We start from the raw sequence: 15,141 nt of genomic DNA, 5'->3' as shown, positions 1-15,141 counted from the left end.
TTTTTGTGGGGGGTTGGGTTAGTTTTATTTTAGGGCTTGGGTTAACTTTTAGTTGGGGTTTGGGTTAGTTTTATTTTAGGGCTTGGGTTAATTTTTTGTTGGGGTTTGGGTTAGTTTTATTTTAAGGCTTGGGTTCGCTTTTTGTTGGGGTTTGGGTTAGTTTTATTTTAGGGCTTGGGTTAGCTTTTTGTTGGAGGTTGGGTTAGTTTTATTTTAGGGCTTGGGTTAGCTTTTTGTTGGGGGTTGGGTTAGTTTTATTTTAGGGCTTGGGTTAACTTTTTGTTGGAGGTTGGGTTAGCTTTTTGTTGGGGTTTGGGTTAGTTTTATTTTAGGGCTTGGGTTAGCTTTTTGTTGGAGGTTGGGTTAGCTTTTTGTTGGGGTTTGGGTTAGTTTTATTTTAGGGCTTGGGTTAGCTTTTTGTTGGGGGTTGGGTTAGTTTTATTTTAGGGCTTGGGTTAGCTTTTTGTTGGAGGTTGGGTTAGTTTTATTTTAGGGCTTGGGTTAGCTTTTTGTTGGGGGTTGGGTTAGTTTTATTTTAGGGCTTGGGTTAACTTTTTGTTGGAGGTTGGGTTAGCTTTTTGTTGGGGTTTGGGTTAGTTTTATTTTAGGGCTTGGGTTAGCTTTTTGTTGGTGGTTGGGTTAGCTTTTTGTTGGGGTTTGGGTTAGTTTTATTTTAGGGCTTGGGTTAGCTTTTTGTTGGGGGTTTGGTTAGTTTTATTTTAGGGCTTGGGTTAGCTTTTTGTTGGAGGTTGGGTTAGTTTTATTTTAGGGCTTGGGTTAGCTTTTTGTTGGGGGTTGGGTTAGTTTTATTTTAGGGCTTGGGTTAACTTTTTGTTGGAGGTTGGGTTAGCTTTTAGTTGGGGTTTGGGTTAGTTTTATTTTAGGGCTTGGGTTAGCTTTTTGTTGGAGGTTGGGTTAGCTTTTTGTTGGGGTTTGGGTTAGTTTTATTTTAGGGCTTGGGTTAGCTTTTTGTTGGGGTTTGGGTTAGTTTTATTTTAGGGCTTGGGTTAGCTTTTTGTTGGGGGTTGGGTTAGTTTTATTTTAGGGCTTGGGTTAGCTTTTTGTTGCGGTTTGGGTTAGTTTTATTTTAGGGCTTGGGTTAGCTTTTTGTGGGGGTTTGGGTTAGTTTTATTTTAGGGCTTGGGTTAGCTTTTTGTTGGGGTTTGGGTTAGTTTTATTTTAGGGTTTGGGTTAGCTTTTTGTTGGGGTTTGGGTTAGTTTTATTTTAAGGCTTGGGTTCGCTTTTTGTTGGGGTTTGGGTTAGTTTTATTTTAGGGCTTGGGTTAGCTTTTTGTTGGGGGTTGGGTTAGTTTTATTTTAGGGCTTGGGTTAGCTTTTTGTTGCGGTTTGGGTTAGTTTTATTTTAGGGCTTGGGTTAGCTTTTTGTGGGGGTTTGGGTTATTTTTATTTTAGGGCTTGGGTTAGCTTTTTGTTGGGGTTTGGGTTAGTTTTATTTTAGGGTTTGGGTTAGCTTTTTGTTGGGGTTTGGGTTAGTTTTATTTTAAGGCTTGGGTTCGCTTTTTGTTGGGGTTTGGGTTAGTTTTATTTTAGGGCTTGGGTTAGCTTTTTGTTGGAGGTTGGGTTAGTTTTATTTTAGGGCTTGGGTTAGCTTTTTGTTGGGGGTTGGGTTAGTTTTATTTTAGGGCTTGGGTTAACTTTTTGTTGGAGGTTGGGTTAGCTTTTTGTTGGGGTTTGGGTTAGTTTTATTTTAGGGCTTGGGTTAGCTTTTTGTTGGAGGTTGGGTTAGCTTTTTGTTGGGGTTTGGGTTAGTTTTATTTTAGGGCTTGGGTTAGCTTTTTGTTGGGGGTTGGGTTAGTTTTATTTTAGGGCTTGGGTTAGCTTTTTGTTGGAGGTTGGGTTAGTTTTATTTTAGGGCTTGGGTTAGCTTTTTGTTGGGGGTTGGGTTAGTTTTATTTTAGGGCTTGGGTTAACTTTTTGTTGGAGGTTGGGTTAGCTTTTTGTTGGGGTTTGGGTTAGTTTTATTTTAGGGCTTGGGTTAGCTTTTTGTTGGAGGTTGGGTTAGCTTTTTGTTGGGGTTTGGGTTAGTTTTATTTTAGGGCTTGGGTTAGCTTTTTGTTGGGGGTTGGGTTAGTTTTATTTTAGGGCTTGGGTTAGCTTTTTGTTGGGGTTTGGGTTAGTTTTATTTTAGGGCTTGGGTTAGCTTTTTGTTGGGGTTTGGGTTAGTTTTATTTTAGGGCTTGGGTTAGCTTTTTGTGGGGGTTTGGGTTAGTTTTATTTTAGGGCTTGGGTTAGCTTTTTGTTGGGGTTTGGGTTAGTTTTATTTTAGGGCTTGGGTTAACTTTTTGTTGGGGTTTGGGTTAGTTTTATTTTAGGGCTTGGGTTAATTTTTTGTTGGGGTTTGGGTTAGTTTTATTTTAAGGCTTGGGTTCGCTTTTTGTTGGGGTTTGGGTTAGTTTTATTTTAGGGCTTGGGTTAGCTTTTTGTTGGGGTTTGGGTTAGTTTTATTTTAGGGCTTGGGTTAGCTTTTTGTTGGGGGTTGGGTTAGTTTTATTTTAGGGCTTGGGTTAGCTTTTTGTTGGGGGTTGGGTTAGTTTTATTTTAGGGCTTGGGTTAGCTTTTTGTTGGGGGTTGGGTTAGTTTTATTTTAGGGCTTGGGTTAGCTTTTTGTTGGGGGTTGGGTTAGTTTTATTTTAGGGCTTGGGTTAGTGTTTTGTTAGGGGTTGGGTTAGTTTTATTTTAGGGCTTGGGTTAGCTTTTTGTTGGGGTTTGGGTTAGTTTTATTTTAGGGCTTGGGTTAGTGTTTTGTTAGGGGTTGGGTTAGTTTTATTTTAGGGCTTGGGTTAGCTTTTTGTTGGGGTTTGGGTTAGTTTTATTTTAGGGCTTGGGTTAGCTTTTTCTTGGAGGTTGGGTTAGTTTTATTTTAGGGTTTGGGTTAGCTTTTTGTTGGGAGTTGGGTTAGTTTTATTTTAGGGCTTGGGTTAGCTTTTTGTTGGTGGTTGGGTTAGTATTATTTTAGGGTTTGGGTTAGTTTTATTTTAGGGCTTGGGTTAGCTTTTTGTTGGAGGTTGGGTTAGTTTTATTTTAGGGCTTGGGTTTGCTTTTTGTTGGGGTTTGGGTTAGTATTATTTTAATGCTTGGGTTAGTTTTATTTTAGGGTTTGGGTTAGCTTTTTGTTGGGGGTTGGGTTAGTTTTATTTTAGGGCTTGGGTTAGCTTTTTGTTGGGGTTTGGGTTAGTTTTATTTTAGGGCTTGGGTTAGCTTTTTGTTGGGGGTTGGGTTAGTTTTATTTTAGGGCTTGGGTTAGCTTTTTGTTGGGGTTTGGGTTAGTTTTATTTTAGGGCTTGGGTTAGGTTTTTGTTGGGGGTTGGGTTAGTTTTATTTTAGGGCTTGGGTTAGCTTTTTGTTGGAGGTTGGGTTCGCTTTTTGTTGGGGTTTGGGTTAGTTTTATTTTAGGGCTTGGGTTAATTTTTTGTTGGGGTTTGGGTTAGTTTTATTTTAAGGCTTGGGCTCGCTTTTTGTTGGGGTTTGGGTTAGTTTTATTTTAGGGCTTGGGTTAGCTTTTTGTTGGGGTTTGGGTTAGTTTTATTTTAGGGCTTGGGTTAGCTTTTTGTTGGGGTTTGGGTTAGTTTTATTTTAGGGCTTGGGTTAGCTTTTTGTTGGGGGTTGGGTTAGTTTTATTTTAGGGCTTGGGTTAGCTTTTTGTTGGGGGTTGGGTTAGTTTTATTTTAGGGCTTGGGTTAGTGTTTTGTTAGGGGTTGGGTTAGTTTTATTTTAGGGCTTGGGTTAGCTTTTTGTTGGGGTTTGGGTTAGTTTTATTTTAGGGCTTGGGTTAGCTTTTTGTTGGAGGTTGGGTTAGTTTTATTTTAGGGTTTGGGTTAGCTTTTTGTTGGGAGTTGGGTTAGTTTTATTTTAGGGCTTGGGTTAGTTTTTTGTTGGTGGTTGGGTTAGTATTATTTCAGGGTTTGGGTTAGTTTTATTTTAGGGCTTGGGTTAGCTTTTTGTTGGAGGTTGGGTTAGTTTTATTTTAGGGCTTGGGTTTGCTTTTTGTTGGTGGTTGGGTTAGTATTATTTTAATGCTTGGGTTAGTTTTATTTTAGGGTTTGGGTTCGCTTTTTGTTGGGGGTTGGGTTAGTTTTATTTTAGGGCTTGGGTTGGCTTTTTGTTGGGGTTTGGGTTAGTTTTATTTTAGGGCTTGGGTTAGCTTTTTGTTGGGGGTTGTGTTAGTTTTATTTTAGGGTTTGGGTTAGCTGTTTCTTTGGGGTTGGGTTAGTTTTATTTTAGGGCTTGGGCTAACTTTTTGTTGGGGGTTGGGTTAGTCTTATTTTAGAGCTTGGGTTAGCTTTTTGTTGGGGGTTGGGTTAGTTTTATTTTAGGGCTTGGGTTAGCTTTTTGTTGGGGGTTGGGTTAGTTTTATTTTAGAGCTTGGGTTAGCTTTTTGTTGGGGGTTGGGTTAGTTTTATTTTAGGGCTTGGGTTAGCTTTTTGTTGGGGGTTGGGTTAGCTTTATTTTAGGGCTTGGGTTAGCTTTTTTTTGGGGGTTGGGTTAGTTTTATTTTAGGGCTTGGGTTAGTGTTTTGTTAGGGGTTGGATTAGTTTTATTTTAGGGGTTGGGTTAGCTTTTTGTTGGGGTTTGGGTTAGTTTTATTTTAGGGCTTGGGTTAGCTTTTTGTTGGAGGTTGGGTTAGTTTTATTTTAGGGTTTGGGTTAGCTTTTTGTTGGGGTTGGGTTAGTTTTATTTTAGGGCTTGGGTTCGCTTTTTGTTGGTGGTTGGGTTAGTATTATTTTAGGGTTTGGGTTAGCTTTTTGTTGGGGGTTGGGTTAGTTTTATTTTAGGGCTTGGGTTCGCTTTTTGTTGGAGGTTGGGTTAGTTTTATTTTAGGGCTTGGGTTAGCTTTTTGTTGGGGGTTGGGTTAGTTTTATTTTAGGGCTTGGGGTAGCTTTTTGTTGGAGGTTGGGTTAGTTTTATTTTAGGGCTTGGGTTAGCTTTTTTTGGGGGGTTGTGTTAGTATTATTTTAGGGCTTGGGTTAGCTTTTTCTTTGGGGTTGGATTAATTTTATTTTAGGGCTTGGGTTAGCTTTTTGTTGGGGGTTGGGTTAGTTTTATTTTAGGGCTTGGGTTCGCTTTTTGTTGGGGTTTGGGTTAGTTTTATTTTAGGGCTTGGGTTAGCTTTTTGTTGGAGGTTGGGTTAGTTTTATTTTAGAGTTTGGGTTAGCTTTTTGTTGGGGGTTGGGTTAGTTTTATTTTAGGGCTTGGGTTAGCTTTTTGTTGGGAGTTGGGTTAGTTTTATTTTAGGGCTTGGGTTAACTTTTTGTTGGGGCTTGGGTTAGTTTTATTTTAGGGCTTGGGTTAGCTTTTTGTTAGGGTTTTGGTTAGTTTTATTTTAGCGTTTGGGTTCGCTTTTTGTTAGGGTTTGGGTTAGTTTTATTTTAGGGTTTGGGTTAGCTTTTTGTTAGGGTTTGGGTTAGTTTTATTTTAGGGTTTGGGTTCGCTTTTTGTTAGGGTTTGGGTTAGTTTTATTTTAGGATTTGGGTTAGTTTTACTTTAGGGTTTGGGTTAGCTTTTTGTTGGGGTTTGGGTTAGTTTTATTTTAGGGTTTGGGTTACCTTTTTGTTGGGGTTTGGGTTAGTTTTATTTTAGGGTTTGGGTTAGCTTTGTGTTGGGGTTTGGGTTAGTTTTTTGTTAGGGTTTGGGTTAGTTTTATTTTAGGGTTTGGGCTAGCTTTTTTGTTAGGGTATGGGCGAATTTGCAATGTTAACCTGCATAGTGTAGTGGTAAACACTGTGGACTACAGAGCTGAAGGGTATGAGTTCAAATTCTTGTGTGTACCATAAAATTTCTTTGTGGTTTGTTGAGAAGGTATGACATTAAGGGAAGGGAGTCCAGGTAATGAGGACCAGAGTGCGGAGGTTAGTGGGTAGAAAGGTGAGAGAAGATGACAATTTCCATTTTCTTATTTAATTATTTATATCCTCCCCCCCATTTTTTTATGACACCCCATTAAAAAAATCCCTTTTCAGACAGTTGAACCTAGGTTGAATACACATTTTACCTAGGTAAAATGTGGCTCACCAATTCTACCTAGGTTGAATACAGGTTTAACCTAAGACTGGATTTAACCTGCAACATATCCCCAAAATGACAGTACAGTGTAATCCTACAGGGCAAACATCCACGTCAAAGTAAACTGCTTGTTTTATAAGTCCCTGACTACATGGAAAGGATCCATAAAGATATTCACCTGTGTCTGTTTACCTCAATAACTGTGAAGAAACTGTAAAAGATAACTGTTTCTACACACATTGCTTTACCTTTCTCTGCTTCCGATCTGTGACACAGTGCCCCATTCAGCGCCTGTACTCAGCTATCATACAGGAGGTTGTTTTCTGATGTTTACAAAAGGGATCCTTTCCATATTGTCAGACACTCATTCATATGGTCATTATCAGCTAAATATTCAGGTATTACTTTGGAAATAGACTTCTTCACAAATCCGGTAAAGCCATGCCCTAATGGTTAGAGAAGCAGTCTTGGGACCAAAAGGTTGCCAGTTTGATTCCCTAGACCAGCAGGAATGGCTGAAGTGCCCTTGAGCAAGGCTTCTAACCCCCAACTGCTCCCCTGGCTGCTTTGGGTATGTTGTATGTTGCTCTGGATAAGAGAATCTGCTAAATGCCTGTAATGTAATTCTGTGTGACGTCTCCTTTTCTAAACATCAGAATACAGCCCCTGTGTAATAATCAACTACAGGCACTGAATGCACTTAATGTAAAGTGTTACTAAATATATAGAGCTCTCATCACGGATGTTTCCTGTTAGTGAGCTGGTGAGGGCTGTCTTGTTTGTCTCCCTAAACCTAATAATACTGAGGCAGTGAGATATTTACAGTAACGTTAATGCTTGGCTCCACATGGGCAACCACCTGAAGGTGTCTTGCTGATGAGTCCAGTGCTTTATTTCTCTCTATTTATAGCTCTGTGTGTAGACAAGTTCAGACACAGCAGAACAGCTCCGTATAACAGTACATCTTAAACCTGTTTCAACAGAGTTCTTTTCTTAAAATCATGGTTTCATCTACAGTACTATATAAAAGTCTTAGGCACCCTATTTTTTTCATACAAACTTTGTTATAGATTTCTATTTTATGACTTCTACTTGTACATTATCGAGTCAGTACAAAAACAAGTTCCTGGGTTGCAGATCATAGACAATCTGACTTGGTCCCTCAACATCGCCTCTCGTCCGAAGAGGGCACAGAAGCGCCTGCACTTTCTGTGCCAGATGAGAACAACATACCCCCACCCCACATCCTCACCACTTTCTAGAGGAGCACCATAGAGTTTATTGACCAGCTGCATCTCTGTCTGGTTTGGGGACTGCAATGCTTCAGACAGAAAGGCTGTGCAAAGGGTGGTGAGGACAGCGGAAAAGATCATTGGGATGTCTCTGCCTTCCTTCCAAGACATTGCAGTCAAACGCTGTCTGACCAGGGCTCAGAACATTATAAAAGACCCCACCGGTCCACATCACGAACTCTTCACCTTGCTGCCCTCTAGGAAGAGGGTCCGCAGTATACAGGTTCCATAACAGCTTCTTCCCCCAAGCCATCAGACTCCTGAACCCTACCATATATATCTGGACAAGAACCTCACTATCTGGAATATGTGCAATATCCTACATGCTGCTGTAAATCCTATATTGTGCAATATATTTAACATATATAGCATCCATCCATTATCTATAGCTTCTTATCCTGTACAAGGTTACAGGCAAGCTGGAGCCTATCCCAGCTGACTATGGGCGAGAGGCGGGGTACACCCTGGACAAGTCGCCAGGTCATCGCAGGACTGACACATAGACAAACAGCCATTCACACCTACGGTCAATTTAGAGCCACCAATTAGCCTAACCTGCATGTCTCTGGACTGTGGGGGAAACCGGAGCACCCGGAGGAAACCCACGCAGACACGGGGAGAACATGCAAACTCCACACAGAAAGGCCCTCATTAGCCGCTGGGCTCGAACCCGGACCTTCTTGCTGTGAGGCAACAGTGCTAACCACTAAACCACTGTGCCCCCCCCACTCTCTCTCTCTCCCTCTCTCTGTGTGTGTGTGTATATATATATATATATATATATATATATATATATATATATATATATATATATGAGTATATTTTATTCAATTTTTTTGAATTTAAAGTATCTAATCGTAAAATTACAAAATATTAACTTTGTTTCATTTATTATGGCTTACTTCTGTTTATAGTATTTTTTAAAAAATGTTGAAACATTTCATTTCATTATTTTGAAGCCATTTGTGGTCGACAGCATTTCTTTACATGCGCCTCAGACTTTTTCACAGTACTGTGTTTTTTTTTACCAAATTTTCTGAATCATTTACTATGGAGCACACTGATTAAGATCCAGTCAGGTGTGATTACAGTACATTATTACATGTGACTGGAATAGAGATGGTCATTTGTGCTCCGAGCTTGCATCCATCTTTTGTTCTTTTCCAGTAGGACTGTTGACTCAGGTTCATTTGGTTCATCGGCAGCAGGCAGGAGTTTGGCCTGGCTGTCTGGCCGGGCTGCGTGTTATAAATATCTACACTGTGGGAGAGGGCAAACAGGGTCTCTGCTTCGTCTGAGACTAGTCTACATTGTGTGTCAGTGAGTATATGTCCTCTGCAAAAGTCATGCTTCCTGTGTGTCCTCGTAGATGATCTCGGCTAATAAACAGCTAATAGAGAATGCAGATGCTGTGCAGGAGAGGATCGCTCAGGTGCAGAAAGAAGGTGAGTTTATTGTTGAAGGGTAAATCTGATCTTGATTGCTGTATATCAGACTGTGCAGGATGAAGATACAGCCAACAGAGTGTATGTCGTAGTTATTGAAGAAGAATCATAAGTGAAGCACAGAATATAAACCAAATCTGACAAATCTTTGTCAAGCCCAGGCTATGAACCCAGTTTCATGGTACTGTGCCATCTTCTGTCATGGGAAGGGCTTGTTCTGGATAAGCAGATGGTGATGTATACTTTGGCATCATTATTCTAGTTCTCTCCACCTACCATTCTCTCTACACAAACATGCACCTATTGCATGATGTTTCTCGTTAAGTCAGACTTAATTTTTTTTTATCTTGTGGGCAAATGAATGAAAAAAGCTGCCAGCTAGAGGGAGGTGCAGTGCTGGTGCTCATGTCCTTATGAGGCTGAAACACTAATGGAACAGGATGAGCACCACATTGCTGGTCTGGTATGAGAGGCACTTTAGAGAAGAGACAAAAACCAGAGGGGATTTCATCAATACCATGTTTTTACTAGCAGAAATAGGCACATGCCATTATTGTCCAACTTGGTTCCTGCACCATAAATGATGTATTTCTGTTTGAATATGATAATTACCTGCATGCATGCACTACCTAATATTTATACTCCCGCTCTGAAGTAGGGGGGTATACTGGTTTTTTACCTCTGTCCGTCTGTATCTCAGTCTGTCTGAAACACCCTTTTTCTCAGCAACCACAAATGATAGCCATTTCAGCTTGGGGTTCTATACTGTGTATACCATTCTCAGGTCTGTCGCACATCAACTTCCTGTTTACCGACTTAATGTATTTACGAAACATATAGGGTGGATTTACAAAATTTTCGTAACACTTTTCTCAGCAACTACAAATCACAGCTGCTTGATATTTGGTACTGAGCTTCAGCTTGGGGTTCTATACCGTGTATACTGTTTTCAGGTCTGTTGCACATCAACTTCCTGTTTACCGACTTAATGTATTTACGAAACATATAGGGTGGATTTACAACATTTTCGTAACACTTTTCTCAGCAACTACAAATCACAACTGCTTGATATTTGGTACTGAGCTTCAGCTTGGGGTTCTATACCGTGTATACCGTTTTCAGGTCTGTCGCACATTGACTTCCTGTTTGCCGACTTAATGTATTTACGAAACATATAGGGTGGATTTACAAAATTTTTGTAACACTTTTCTCAGCAACTACAAATCACAGCTGCTTGATATTTGGTACTGAGCTTCAGCTTGGGGTTCTATACCGTGCATACTGTTTTCAGGTCTGTCGCACATCGACTTCCTGTTTGCCGACTGAATGTACTTAGGAAACATGTAGGGTGGATTTTGATGCTATTTCAAGAAGCAAAACGCTATTTCAAAATGACAGTTTACCAGGATGCTATTTGAAATCCCTGGGGAGAACACTGCTCTTTACTTACTTGTTTTAGGGTTAATTATTTGTTGAAGTCAACATTCATAATAAGTGTCCTATTCCTTCGATTGCTCACATTCTGATACAAGCGAGAACGGGGGGATATGTAAGTGAGGAGTAGCTCACAGTTGATCTTGTTTACTCCTGTCTAAGGCATGGTGTTTCATGAGGATCTGGCTAAGCTGGGGGAGAAGGAGAACCTGAAGGAGCGGAAGCTGATCAAAGCTGTTGAGAGCTTCACGTGGAACATCACCGTACTGAAGGTTCTTGCTCCTCTCTTTTCCTACATTCACTCATTCTCCTAATCTCATCAGATAAAATGCCACTGAGGCTTTGAGCACTGTGTCATTCTCATTCTTTGAGTAACTTTTTCTCCTTGTTATTTTTGGTGAAATCTTTCAGTATTCAGGAGTCTCAGTGTCTGTCACTTACAAAACAAATGAGACCTCCCCCTCCCTATTCCAGGGTCAGTGCGATCTGCTGCGCAGTGCTAAAATGGATACCCTGGATGCTCTGCGGCAGCTGGTGTTGGCCTGCGAAGCCTCCGGACTGACCTTAACTTCTGAACTGCAGTACACACCACACAGCCTAACCTCTAGAAGGGGCAGCAACCATGGCAATGGTCGCATCTGAGTTCTCATGGCCTGGGAGTGGGTTGGTGAATCTGCAGAGAATGTGGATAGATAAATGGTGCAATAAATAAATAAGAGATCGGAGCCTCTTGTATGGGATGAAGAGTGTAGCCAGGTGATGTGATTCGAACAATAGACATGGTAATATATAAGTACTGCGTGATAGAACCAAAGGACAATAGAAGGAAATGCCTCAAAAGCATGTCAGAGCAGGCTCTTGTTTGTGATGACCGGAAATGTTTGACTCGAAACCTTCTTGGTTTCTGAGAGCTTTACTGTGTAGCATATCGACGATACGACTGAGTGGAGCGTTTAAACTGGTTAATGGTTGTGCTCTGTGGCAAGAGAATCCACTATTTTCATATTGGCAGGTAAAAACTTCTAAAAGCTCCTGGGTTTGCAAGGCACATTACACTTTGACCTGTTTATACTGCCATAAGTCAGTAATCACTTCCTTGATTACACAGTGCTGTCACTTCAGCACTGTACTTGTAGTTTTTCCATTTGAATTGGATTGAGAGGTGATAAATGGTATCACTGGAGGTTAGCACAGGCGCATGCATCCTTTCTTATCCAGAATATAGAGATCATCTCCTGCACATCCAATGACTGGAATAGATCTAATCTTTTGCGGCTTGTGATGCATACATTACATCTCCGCGCACTTAAAGGGAAGGTATTTTTTTTCCCTATCTCATCACATTTACGGAGTGAACATGAATTGCAGTATATGTTGTTCACTTGCATTAATTGAACTCTCTGATCAAACCCACTGAGCTCTACGTAAAAATCTGGATGGCTTATAGCCTATTCACCACTGTAGAGATGAGTGAAGCCATCTGGCCGCCATATTACCACACACATGGCTTATGTGTTAAACCATCATATCTGATCAAATTTGCTCCAAGAAAAGTATCTCCTGACTTTTTTCCTCTTTCATTACCTCCTCTTATTTTCTCAACTTTACCTACATTCCTTATGTCTTTATACTGTTCCCCTTCACTGTTGTTGTTGTTTTTTCCTTTTCCAGTTCATTCTCTGATCATTTTTTTGAATGGTTCTTTTACTACTATAATTATTTTTACAGAGATTATTTCAGTTTGTCTTTGTACAGGAAATCATGTATCGGACGTCATCCGGGAAATAAGCCATTGACCGGGAAATATGTCCAACCCTGATTTAAGAGTACTGATCAGTATACTTGCACTCAATTTAAACTAAAATAATGTCGTTAAAACAGACAATCATATCCATTTTGTCAATTTGTGCAAGTGGGTGTGACATGTATAGATGATCTACATTGTCACTCGTGCTTAGCCTGAGGTAAATGAAAATAACCACAGACCAAACTCGTACAATAACATCTCTTTTTTTAATTTGCATCCCTCACTCCCATTTCTGCTAAAGGCTACGATCCTTCTTTCATTTATGCTCCTGACGCTAATTTACTCAGTTTGTTTTTCTTTTTGAATTTGAGCCGTTGAGCTCTCACATTCAATATCAAACATGTCTAGACTTTGGCTTCGATCTGGTCTGGGACGATTCCATTAAAAATCTGACACAGTCATAGCGTTCATCCCAGATATCAATGTCAGATTTTCAACAAAAACAGACAAGACGATGAGACAGATTTTCTGTTGTTTTTTTTTTCTTTCGGTCTTGCAAACCATCATAAAATGCCATAAGGGGTTCCATGCAAATGGCACTGTGCGTACATGTGTAAAAATGATCACACACTATCAGTATTCACAGGGGAAATGTCCGTCCACAACCTCTGACTTGACGGTTTGTAGAGTTCAGTGCTGCACACACAGGCATTTTTCTTGTCATTTGTCTCACCAACTACATAAATAACTTGTCCAGTTTTGTGTAGCTTCCAGTAGCCGTTCCATAAGATGGCAGCCAGATGGCTTCACTCTGACGAGCCAATGAGCTCTCCAAATTTTTACGTAGAGCTCAGTGATCAAGCCCCTTTCAAGAGCGAACAATGGTATTCGCACCACAATGTGAGTATTATACTGTATCTACAACCCAACTACCCAACACCAATGGTTGCTGGCCTCGGAGAGAGCATGAAAAGGGCTGCCCTTTTATGGTGAATGTTGGAAAGATGTGCTTTAACCAGCTCACCTAGTTAAAAGTAAGCACCATATAACCAGTTAAAAACTGAAATGACTGAAGAACACTGGAGCATTAACCAACCTCATGGCTAATATTATGGCTTACATTGTTTCACACTTATTAACAGTGTTGTAATCCAGAGAAGTGACGTTTCCAAAGTATTTTCTCAACTGCTTTAAAGGCAGCACTGAACACGGACTGTGTTTTCTTGTTACAATTTACTTTAACATAGTAATATAGAAATGCCAATATGTGACTTTTGACTATGTATGCATATTTTTCTTTTTGTATTGTTGACAAGTAGATAATGTGCATAAGTAGTCAGTATTTGTGTGAATACACCGATATCTGTAGCTAGGTATGTAAGTGTGTGTGTGTGTGTGTGTGTGTTGATTATTATGGAAAAAATGTCGTGAATGTGAAGAACTTTGCTAAAGAATTGTTGCTTTCAAAGGAATTAAGAATGGTTGAGAATTCTCTTTTTTTTGTTTCCTGTTTTATCCGAATGAGAAGAGCCGCTTTGGATTTATCATCCAGAGAACTAACAGGTATCGTAATGTTTTCTTAGCGTGAATGTGTGTATTTCTAATCAAGCCATTCCATCTGTATCTATCTTTCTAATTTTACCCCTTCTTTGTAAATATCAGCAACGGTACACATTATGAAAGCTTTTTCCTCTCTTGTTTTCTCTCTCCTTTTACCCTTCTGACTCTTTGTGTTTCTGAACAAGGGATTTTAATTGCAGTGGCCTTCTGGTGAGAAATGTCGACAGGTGGACTTGTGTAGCCCTGCTTGTGCATACAAGTGTGCATCATTTTCAGCAATTGTACTCAGCACTTCTTAATTAACATTTAGTGTGTGTTGGTGCGACTATCACCAAACCCAATAACTCTAAGTAACACATGCAGTCCCTAGAGCAGAGCACTGAGGCATTCTTTAATGACCTATATGCATGATCTACCAATGGACTGTGAAAGGATCCTGCACAGGATCTGCTTACCTGTAGCTGGGCTCATGGCTGAATAATGAATGCTAGTATTAGCATTCGGTTTCATGTTGTTGTTTTTTTTTTGCCTTGACACTGAATAGTAGACAGAGGGACCTACGGTGTAGGATCACAGTAGGTTAGTTCCACAGAGCAACGTTCATGTCTATGACATTAGAGATGTACTACTTGTTATGGAAATTAATGAGTGAATGAATAAACAAGTAGAGAAATAAATTATATTAAAAATAGATAGATAGCATTGCTGCGTGGGATGAAAGAATAGTAACCCAGTAGTCCAACCAGTGAAGGACTTGTATGCAGTATGCTAGTCAACAGATGTTATCAGTGCACCTATAGGCGTTATCTCTCGCGTGTTCTCTAGCTTGTGGTCTATTTACATTTAGATGAAAATGTACTGTATCAGTCTCGACTAGCCAGATAAGCCCTGCCGTATTAAGTAGCCTGAAGGTGAACACTTCAGATGGTGCTTTGGTATTGCATTGTTTATTTACCTGAACAACCTCTCTGAACCTGCAACAGTAGACCAGTACGTTTTAAAATGCTTTCCTGTGTAACTGATGTCCTCTGCACTTGGCTTGCTTCTGTTGTATCTGCCTTTCCTCTGACCTTTACAAACAAACCTTCTTTCACCTTAGTTCCTTCCCTGGTTGTCATTGTATAAAAGAGTATTTATTAAAGGTGATAATTGTGTTTTAAAGAAAATTAACTTTAAAGCAACTGCTTTTATTTTGAAAAGCCATTTTGTATTCTTAAAGATTAACATATAATATAATACAGATGTGGCAGAGACTAAATAAATCTTTTACTGACGATCACTGTTATTTTTGTACTTCTTCATTTACTGTCAGCCAAATCCTTACCTTAATTTTGTGAGTTGTCCCTTATTACATTGAGCTCCCATTTTACCCACTAGGTGGCAATGTTGAGTAAACATCAGCTTGAAACAGCAGATTTGGAATGAGCAAGACTGTTAAATGTACTGACATTTAATAAATTTAGGTTAGAACGAACAAACTACTACTTTCTTATTCTGTTCTTTTGTCCTTTCAGAGTAAATGATATTGACAGTATATAACCATTTCTGATCTAGAGATTGCTCTAAACTGTATAGAAAGAATGACATGAAATGAATCCAACTGATACAGAGGGGACTAGAAAAAATAAAATAAATGAAACAG

At 39.8% G+C, this 15,141-nt stretch overlaps 1 protein-coding gene across 1 annotated transcript in view; it reads left to right on the top strand.

Moving 5' to 3' along the window:
• Window positions 1-14,775, top strand: part of plcl1 (phospholipase C like 1) — a 169,250-nt gene extending 154,475 nt beyond the window's left edge. Inside the window, exons 6-8 of the mRNA XM_060929490.1 lie at window positions 8,683-8,758; window positions 10,355-10,464; window positions 10,667-14,775. Of these exons, the coding sequence (XP_060785473.1) occupies window positions 8,683-8,758; window positions 10,355-10,464; window positions 10,667-10,834 (354 nt within the window). The 3' untranslated portion in view covers window positions 10,835-14,775. The remainder of the gene's footprint in view (window positions 1-8,682; window positions 8,759-10,354; window positions 10,465-10,666) is intronic.
• Window positions 14,776-15,141: the final 366 nt, after the last annotated feature.

This window comes from Neoarius graeffei, chromosome 9, assembly GCF_027579695.1.
Source record: "Neoarius graeffei isolate fNeoGra1 chromosome 9, fNeoGra1.pri, whole genome shotgun sequence".
Taxonomy (NCBI): domain Eukaryota; kingdom Metazoa; phylum Chordata; class Actinopteri; order Siluriformes; family Ariidae; genus Neoarius; species Neoarius graeffei.
Note: the sequence above shows the minus strand (reverse complement) of the source record. Positions and strands in the feature narration are given on the sequence as shown.